Source organism: Paroedura picta, chromosome 9 (assembly GCF_049243985.1).
Source record: "Paroedura picta isolate Pp20150507F chromosome 9, Ppicta_v3.0, whole genome shotgun sequence".
Classification (NCBI taxonomy): domain Eukaryota; kingdom Metazoa; phylum Chordata; class Lepidosauria; order Squamata; family Gekkonidae; genus Paroedura; species Paroedura picta.
Genome location: NC_135377.1, coordinates 35,258,645 through 35,269,018, shown reverse-complemented (window position 1 = coordinate 35,269,018; position 10,374 = coordinate 35,258,645). Strand labels below are relative to the sequence as shown.

The following is a 10,374-nucleotide window of genomic DNA, read 5'->3' as shown; positions in this document are numbered from 1 at the left end:
CCTGCCTGTTTACTGCAATCAGCACAATAGTTTCAGCTTTATGAATCACCAATAACTGAATTAGGTGGGTTGATAATCTTCTCCATCATAGCACCCAAGATGTGAAATGCCATACCTTACCTGCTCATTAGGCACAGGTTTTTATTTGTTTGTTTGCTTGATTTATTGCCTGCTACTTTCGTAGTAGACTCGTGGTGGGTTAAACAATCCATTAAAACCCCCTTAAAAACCCCATTTAAAACTATCCAGACATACATTGATACAACTCATAAAAAGCAGACTCCTAACAATTAAAAAACTGGTGGTCATTACCCCACTAGCCCATCAGAATTCTAATGTAGGAGTGGGAGGAGGGAGCACAGATCATATAGTGGGTGCCACACTCTTAACGCTGGGGGGCCCATCAGTTCTTCCTCACCGCACCAGCCTCAACCATAAACCTGGAGGAAGAACTCCGTTTTGCAGGCCCTGCGGAATGCCAAAAGCTTCCTCACCGTTCAGTGCCAAATGAAAATATATTGCATTTACTAGGTTGCTCTGCTGTTTGGCTGGTGGCAATCTGCTTTTGTTGCTGGTGCATTGTCTTTGCTAATAAAATTATTATTATTGATTTGTTTTAATATGCTTTTAAATGATAATTACTTTTGATATTTTGATATTATTATTATTATTATTATTTGATATTATTAGTGCTCTCTTCCCAGATTATTAGGAAAAGATTTTGGCTTGTATGTGATTTTATGTTCATTTTTATTTTTGTTGTAAGCTGCCCTGAAAGCATGCACACAAAAGCTTATCTGTTCTTAATAAAAGGGTAAGAGGATGTTGGGAGGAGCTGGGACTATCGCTTATCCACCAGTCAAGAAGGCTATCCTGGCTTCCCATCCCTGATTGGCTGTCTGTCCAACAAACAGCCATTCAGGAGGGATGTCCCACCCCTTGCTGTATCCCCCTCTAACTTCTTCCATCTGGAATAAGTGCCAGCCACTGGTAGGCGGGCAAGTAGGCAGGCAGCTGGAGCTGGGAGGGTGGAAGGCCAGGGACTGCAGTCAGGGGCAGTGGGAGTGGAGGGAGGAGGCTTTGCCTCTAGTACCCAAAATAAAACTTTGATCTTAAAGGTGCCACTGGATACAAACTTTGTTCTGCTGCTCAGACTAACACAGTTGAATCTCTCCTGAAAGCTGTTATACCAAGAGTTGATATAAATACAAAATAAAATAATTTTATGAATATGTAATATTATTTAATATTTCAAATATTAATTAATTCATTAAGGTTCTGGATATGGTTGATGTGTTTTAAACCTTGCTTTAATGAATGACTTCAGCGTTTTTGGGGGACTGTGAGAAAACTGTTTTCCATTTAGCTTTTATTGGAAGACTCAATGTCATTAAAATATTTTTTAAATGCTTTTTGCCTTGTGTTATCAATTTTGCACAGATGTTCTGCAAACTATGTCTTCTATTCCGTCTTTCAGACAGATTTCACTAATTGCTATCTTCAGCCCAGGAAGATGTTTTGGTAATCACTGACTTGTGTTTGCAGATGTTTCACTGGGCATGTGTTTTGTATGTCTATTGTTGTCAAGGTCACTGATGAGATCAGATTTTTAACTTTTGCATGAATACTAATGTGAATTTTATGGGTGACAATTTAACTATCTAGAAAGTGTCAGAACTCAGATATCACAAGTCCTGCCCTACACCTAACTAGTTCTTCTCAGTATAACGCATTCTAGAAGTTTCTAATCGCATCCAGTTGTTTCTAAACCTAAGAAAAGTCCAGTCCCAAGCAATTTCACTCCCCACCCCCACCTCATACTGCTCTACATGTAAGAGTCCTATGTTATCAGCTATGTTGCCTTCCTGTCACCCACTTAGTTCAGCCTTGGTGAGTGTGTGCATAGTTGTGATAGAAGAGGAACTGGATTATTCCTCCTTTGAATTCTTGTTCTTTATTAAGTTATTCCTTTTCTGCAGTGTCAGTATTATTTCCTTTGCATTCATTGAAGTCTAAGTAATGAACCTTGGATCAGTTTGGCCTTGGTAAACATAATGACTTTGAGCAGGGGTAGTCAAACTGCGGCCCTCCAGATGTCCATGGACTACAATTCCCACGAGCCCCTGCCAGCGGTTACTGGCAGGGGCTCGTGGGAATTGTAGTCCATGGACATCTGGAGGGCCGCAGTTTGACTACCCCTGACTTTGAGCCTCACAGGAAGTAATGCAGCAGAATTATTAATGTTTCATTGCCTGCCCATCCCAAACGAAGACACCAAATCAGCAGCTTTGCTGTCTGCACCCTGATTGGCCCTATTCCAACTTGGACAGCTGGACATGTTCCATCCCCCCCCCCCAGGCTGTTTCACAAATATATAGAGGGACCATGGATAAGGATAGCAGATCTTGATAATACACAACCATTCATATGGGTTACCCTATCTACTGGTCTATTTTAAAGGTATGCATAAACCATATACAGGCAATCTTACTGTAACTCTGAGCCCAGGTCAGCATTTCTGTCACACCTTGCATTTTGTTGCCTGCATAGGTAATGGTATGATAGCTGAACTTTGATCCCCAATCCCCTCCTAACAATAGCACTAGTAATCAAATAGTGAATACCCACACACAAAGAGACACACATCTGTTAAACTATCACAAAATATCCTGGTAAATCAACTTGATCCATAGATGCCTTGAGATGGTCACCAAATATACTTATGCAGAACTACATTTACCACTCTCGTGGAGTTACTCAAACAGTAACTCCAAAGCAAAAGAATCCTGTGATTGTGTTACAACAGAAATTATTAAAAGCTGTTGAGAATTCTCATTGTCTGTGCTAGATGTTAATTTCCTACTGCTGCACACAGATTATATTCACTGGACTGACATCTGAGCCTCCTGTAAATGAGGGCATTATCACTGACTTTAGAAAAGCACAAAAACAAGTTCTACAAATCACTCCAAGAACCATTTAACCAAACAGAACATCATCAAATTAGAGAGTTCTATACCTGGTGTGCAAGTTCCATATCACAATACACTCACAGAAACCGAAAGAGTGCTGTTATGACAGCTTTTGGCAAAATCTATCTTGGGGAATGCACATACTTTCTCAGCTTCAATTAACACTAAACTAATTAACTCAGCTCTCCTATATATTGTGAACAGCAGTTCCATCTTTCTTAGCTGGTCCCAAGTGTGATGTAAGAGTGATTGAGTATCTAATTACTCTGTAATTGAATTTACACATTATACACTTTCACATTCAAGCTGTATGCTCATTCAAGAATCTAACTAAATGAAATTAAGTTGTATTGGCATGTGAACACCCATTGTATTAAAGATGTGAAACATAACTAACAGCAAATATGGACATTTCATATTTTATTGTATTGGTAAATGGAACAAAAGGTGACATAAACAGGCAAGTTGTGTCAATTAAAACATTTATTCAAGAATACCAGGAATCCCCAAACTTTTTGAGCCTGTAGAGATTTTTGTAATTTTGAAAGGGGATGGTTAGAACCAACCCAATATGGCCTCTGAGAAGAAGGAAGACCCCAAGCCAAAACATCTTCCAAATGAGGAGCCTAACCAAAAAACGGCTACCTTAGGAGGCAGAGCCTCTTTGCTTTGCAATAGAATTGCAGAAGGAGAATAAAGATAAAGAAAAGCCTGGGGAAAAGGAATCAAAACGTGAAGAGGATTACAAATAAGAAAATCCTAATGTTTCAATGAAACCAGAAGCCTTTACCATTCCTCTTGATCTTCCGGTAGCAGCCATGGGGGAAAACATTTCATTTGAATGAGGGCAGATGATAACAAGCTCTGTCTTAAAATGGCCACACAGACTTTCTGAAAGCTTGGTGGGCACCAGGAAAAGTACTGGTAAGTGCCATGGCACCTACGGGTACCTGCTGGAAAATCCTGACGTAGACTTTTGTAGTCTTTAATAAATGTGCATGTTAACATTTTAAAAGTTTAACAAATACATCTTATGAACAAGATGTGGAGTATAGATCTTGGCTTGGAACCTCCCCCAAAAGCATGATTGGCTGGTGTTTCTAAGGCAGCTATTTTATGGTTCATCTAGTCCAAAAATGTCCCTTTCCCAGATATGAAATTTCCTGTCCAAAGGAAAGAAAACTTCAGTCTGAAATTTTAAACACATAGAATAATAGAGTTGGAAGGGACCTCCAGGGTCATCTAATCTAACCTTCTGCAGAATGCAGGAAATTCTACACAGAATCATAGAGTTGGAAGGGTTCCTGATTCTAACCTTCAGTGAAACATCTTATTAGCACCCATTGAAGAAATATTCTGCTTTTGCTACTTATTTTAAAGAGAAAAATTACCTCACTCACTATTCATTCTGCCAAATATAACTACTAAAGAGGTACAATCCTCTTAAAGGTACTAATTCCTGTGGTTGTTTCTTGGTACAATTGTTCTTTAGGTAGTAAATGGCCCAATTAGTTTTATAATTTCCCAGAAGCTTTTATTTGATATCATGTGCTTAATGGGTTAGAATCCAAAATTCAAAACACTAAACAAAAGTTAAAATATTTATTTTATAGAGATTTTGTGTGGCTAGACTTTAGGAATCTTTTCTTTGCCAGGAATTTATACTGGAATATTTTAGAAATATTATATTTCAATGTATCTGACAATATACTGAGTATTTCTCTTTAAGAATGCCTGCTTGGTTTGGTACTCAGGATATTCTGTTTTTTTCTGGTGATGATAGATGTGAATTGTATATGAATGAACAATACCAGCAGCACTTTAATTTACATTTGCATGCATACAGACTGGACTTTATCTTTTGCTTTTGCAGGCCTTGTATGGAATACTGCCAGACATCCTGGTAAGCAATAAGACCAGCCTTCTTGAATACAGTATAAGATAGAATGAAGATAATTAGCTGAACAGTTATTATGAATTGTGCATTTGTTCTTCCTTCACATTGCTTATTAGAAAGCAATGTTTATATTTCCAGTAGGTGTATGTTATTGAAACAAAAAAGCATTTGTGAAAGCCAATTCCAGCAATTAAGTTAACATAGAAAAAAGGGGGGAAATTATTAGATCCCCACCCCAGCACTTCTTTAGTGAAACTCAAAAAATCCACAAAGGATTCCAGTAATCAAGAAAGAAAAATATATATTGACTAGAAACATCAATAACTATGAACATGCCAAGCATGTAGAAATTAGCCTATAGAATACTTATATAAAACTAGAATTAAAGCCAGTTGTAGCTGATATAATGGGCGCTAGAAGCGGGGGGGGGATAGCAAAGAAAGAGGGAGGTAGAAAGGAACAGAGTGAGAGAGCTTGGCACTGGGAAGAGGAAGGGGAGGGGTTGCCCAGTCTGTAAGGGCATGAGGTTGAATATGTGTGTTGTGGGAGGCAGTTGTGGCGGCATGGTCACAAATGAGGGCATGGATGTGGAGATATGGGTGTCAAGAACCTGTGGTTTTGAATTTTCGTTTAGTGTCGGTGAGGACTGACCTTTGGGAATTGTGGCATAGTGGTTACAGATGAGCTTTCCAGAGCCATGTCTTCAGATATGTGGAGGGGAAATCAGACTGGAGACTCTTCTTAGGGGGACATTACATGGCAACCAATTCCTCCCAGTTCTGCATCATTGCGTGAATTAGGTCACAGACACCAAATTGTCACCCTGCCCTAATCCACATGGGGTAGTCACAGTACACAGGTGTTCACCCTGCTCTTTCTGTCTCCATTTTCTTTACTGTTGAGATAATGTTATGTGCTCACCTGCTTCTTACACTGTTGCCCCTTAGAAGAAGTCAAAAGTCTGCACTGAAAGGAATGTCCAATAACCATGTTGTTAACAAGCCATAAGTCAAAAACCAGAGGGTTATCAGAGCCAGGAGATTCCAGAGAGCAAGACAAGAGTCAGAACCATGTAAATAATAAGCCAGCAAGGAAGATCCAAGGTCAAGATCATGGTTACCCGTCAGCGTTGTCAGGAGATTCAGAAACAAGGAAGTAGAAGCAGGCTATCTCAGATAAGAGACAAGTTGTTCCCTCGCTGCATTCTTTCAGGCCATATCTTAAACCAAGTTTGCAATGTGTATGAAAATACTTCTGTAACTACCCACTGTCAGAGTCTTGCATGCAGTGACAGCTTTGTAGGTGTGCTAATTTATATCTTCCTTGTAAAGCTACTCTAAACTTCTGTTGACAGCATCAGACTGTGGGAGAAGGCTCTGAAGAGCTCTCTGTTTCAGAGGCTGTAAGTTTATCAGAAACCGTCCTACTTGTTTCTGGCTGAGCCAGGTGATAATGAGCAGGATCTGATCAGCTGGCCCTTCTTCTGTGCCAGCTGCCTCAGCTTCCTCTGTGAGCAATTCCATTTTCTCATCGGAGGAGCTGACAGGGGACACACACATTCATCCATACCTTTAAAAATTGCTTGCTACAATCCCACCCTCCTCCTTCAGATGTACTTACCAGCAAATTAAATGTTGATTGATTGTGTATTTTGTCCCTTGCTCTTTAGGTAAAATCTATTTTTATTTCTCAAGGATGTGTATATATTTAATCAAACAGCCATTCATTTAACACTTGGAAAGGTAGAAGGGACTCAAACTTTAAACAAAAATATTACAGTGTTGCTGAGAGGAGAGATTTACGATGCTGCAAGCCAGCAGCTCGTCAATGCTACGAAGACCCTTATTTCCACTGCAAATTAACAGACTTTTAAAATAGAATAGTTTCCTGAACAAAAACATGGCGTATGCATTTCCAGAGCACAACCACTGTTATCTTTGTTGCAAATGTTTCTACACAACAAATAGAGAAATGAGGTTCATACTGAAGGAAGTCACCATAGCTTGGTGGACTTTTCCTAACAGTCAAATATCAGCAGGAAACCCTCCACATCTCTCCCACCCAAAAAAAAATTCAGTACAGAAGAACAAATTTGCACATGATATCATCAATCTATCATAGGGTTCTTGTTCCAGGTGAAATGAAGAGGGGTTGACCTGGTGCATTGGAGGTCATTAGTAGCAGATGGAAAATTGTTGACTATTTCCAGTAATCTGAATTTAGTAGGTAGCAAAGTAGAAGGGACCAGGGGGTTTGCATAAGAACAGTCCCACTGGTAATGTAGATGTTGATCTGAAAAAGACTAGAATTCATTTAAGTTCTTATATCCTATGTAGGTTTGAGAGCCATTTGGAAATAAACAATGTTCTGGATTGCATTTTAGCCCTGTGAAACCATTAAATGTCCTTAAATTATACCTTCAGTCAGTTTAACCATTTGCTGAAAGGAAAATGAGCAGTCTTAGATCAGTTGGTGCATTAATTTAGAAAGTACTTGAGACTCCTTGTTAGAAAGTCACTGCTGTTGGGATCAGAGTCCAACATCATATCCTCCTCATTCAGATATGGAGTGTTCCGCTTGGTCTGTTTCAACATGACCTCAGGGGCAGGATCCTCTGGTTGAAGGTCATTATCAAAAGGATCTGGGGACTGAATCATACATTATTTAATAATTAGTGTCAATACATAACAGGAATCAATCAATCTATTAAATTCAGTTTTCCTTACGTGTCACATCAGTTAAACAGTACTATACTATATTTTTCAAGAAATTTTACATATGTAGATAAAATAACTAATTTGGACTGTAAGCTCAGCAGATTTCTCAGTAACCTGCTGTAAATTTAACAACAGCATTTAAATATGATCAGGTTGAAAATCATAAAGTTTGTGACCGTTTTGTATAGGAAAAATATACTGTTAACATTAATGTTTTCACTCCATAAATAGTTCCATACACGTCATGGCTTTCCTGTTTTCCTTAGTATTGTGGAAATTATGTGGGATAAAAAATTCAAGGACTTGGATCCTGGGCAACACAAGAGAAGCTTGGTACACAGAGTGGTCATTTCCCCTTCCCATTGCCATCATTCGTGCCCCCCAATATTGTGCACCTAGACTCTCAGGAGCATCATGGAAGTCAAAGTAGGGAATGGAAGTGAAAGGGGGCATAAACAAAAATCCCTTTCTCCATCTTCCACAAATAGAAATGCTTACAGCAAGTAAAAAAGGGAACTTGGAATCCTGGCCACATTTGTAAAAGTTTCCTATAGTAAGACAGTTACAGAAAAGACAGCTTGTTTTGCAAAACATGACCTGCAAAAAGGGTATTGAAAACAAATGTCTGAACTGGAAATTACCCTTTTATCTTAGTTATTATTGGACATTTAATATTTAATTATTTACGACATTTCTGTACTGCTTTTTCAAAGTACTCTCTTCAGGGAAAAAAAAAAGAATTCCTGAAGTTTATTAAAATACTGGTTAGAAAATTAGCACTTTAGATGTTCAGTTTCCTCTTAGACTTTTCCCAGGGCCAAAAGGGAGGATGCCTGATTAATTTAACAAGCTGTAATCAGAACTTTGATGATGGTAGTGGTGGGAAGTGTCATCAAGTTGCAGCCCTTTTACAATGAGCACGTTGGGTTTTTCAGTGTTTTTCAGACATTGGCTGCAAGTCACAGCCAGAGAGAATGACATAAAACATTTGGGAGCTGGAAGGTTCTCCTTTTGTTCCAGGGCTTTCACTCACATTGCTGGCACAATGGTTGCTGACAAGATGCACACATCCAATCTTCCTAAAGTGTTTGGTATGAGTTGCAAATCTAGTCCTGTCCTAGTCTGCTTTTCCTTCCATTCTTCTTATAGTGGCTGCAAGCCAGAACCTGATTGGGGAGCAAGACATAAAATGTCTGGGAGTTCCAGATTTTCCCCAAATGGAACATTTTTCTGGGGAACCTTCATATGAATTCTGAGCTTGAGTCACAGGGTTTTTCCCTTTAAACAGCAGCAAAGAAAGAAAAACCACCTTTACTCTGACTTTAAGAAGAAATGGCACAGTAGCCACAGGCAGAACCTTCAAATAATGGTCTACTGAGAGCCAGTCTGTGGAGGGGAGGGAAAGCTTAGCACTACTTTCAAAATGGCATCAATAAGCTCCAGCAGTTCATTTATTATTTAGCTGATCCATGGCTAAGTTTCTGGTGGGAAGAGGGATTCCTGGGCTGTGGCAAGTCCAACAAGACTCTTATCCAGTCAGGGGTAAGCAGAAAGAAGGTTGGGGGGCAGTGCCAGGGAGTGCTGCAGGGATAAAGGAGGTCATTGCCAACTGCATCCACCTCCAACCCACTCACTACAGTTTTCACAGTGGGGGCAAGTATGCTGCCATTATCCCCTAATCATATACTTTCCAGGTTTTTCCTTGCACAGCACTGATCTTTCCTTGATTTGGTCTGAGGCAAGATTTTACTGTATGTTCTTACACCCAGCCTACAGTGACGTAGCAACAGGAACACACAAGTGGGGAAAATGAGAATGTGGAAGAGCCCAGAGTCACTGAAAAAACAGAGTTTAGGACAGAGGTATTGTAAAGTCAGACCTCTGAGCATGTGCAACTAGAATTAATAATTTATATCTATTACATTTAAATTATACATTTAAATTTAAATTAAATTTAAATATAATTTTAAAATCAGCATTTCATGTGCTAGTTATGTACCCATAATTGATAGGTATAAATAAGCAAGAAAAGCACATTTTAATTAAATACAATGTCCCCTTTGATCTCCTCAAAAGGAAACTATCACATATGTGATGTACTTTTTTTTATCTTTAGTAGAAATTTCTACCTTACACATATTAATGATATTGTATTACTTACAGGCTTCTTTCACATTTTTGCTCTACTACTGGAAGGCTGCTCTTATGACTCTGTCACTGAGAGGCTGTGTTGGCCTAAAGTTATCGCCTAGAATTCCATCGCAGCCTTCTAGGATTTCTGCCCCTTTAACATGTGTCCTCAGTCTTCGAAATTCTTCTATCTGACAAAATAAATAATAATAAAAACCATTTTATTTACTTCAAAATTGCTACCAAATAGAGCAGTCTTAATCAGGTATACTCAAAAGTAAGCTCTGAGCTATTCAAAAAGGTGTTCTTAGGATTGCAGCCACAAGACTGAATCCCATCTAAATGCCTCGCATGGAAGCACAGAATCCCCAACTCCTATCTCCCAAAGCAGTACCGACCCCACAAATGTTGTTCTTGGTGAACAAGGGGCCCACCCTCATGAGAAGCAGAGTTGAAAAGCTATCAAAGAAAAGTGAAATCCCACCCCTCCCCTGCACATGTGAATCTTTTGACAGGATTCAACCCATAGTTGGAAAAAAACATCTTCAGTTTTTCCATACTGGTTTTGATTATTAGTTATTTTTGTATTTATTTCGTTTATAGCATATGGTTTCATTCAGACCTTTAAAAGTGATATAATAATTAAAGGTAAGAAATA

The 10,374-nt window shown here is 39.0% G+C and overlaps 1 protein-coding gene across 1 annotated transcript in view; it reads right to left on the bottom strand.

Moving 5' to 3' along the window:
• Positions 1-3,375: 3,375 nt before the first annotated feature.
• CA8 (carbonic anhydrase 8) overlaps positions 3,376-10,374 on the bottom strand; it is a 58,085-nt gene continuing 51,086 nt past the window's right edge. Inside the window, exons 8-9 of the mRNA XM_077352330.1 lie at positions 9,748-9,907; positions 3,376-7,517 (exon numbers count right to left, since the gene is read on the bottom strand). Coding sequence (XP_077208445.1) covers positions 9,773-9,907 — 135 coding nt within the window. The 3' untranslated portion in view covers positions 3,376-7,517; positions 9,748-9,772. The remainder of the gene's footprint in view (positions 7,518-9,747; positions 9,908-10,374) is intronic.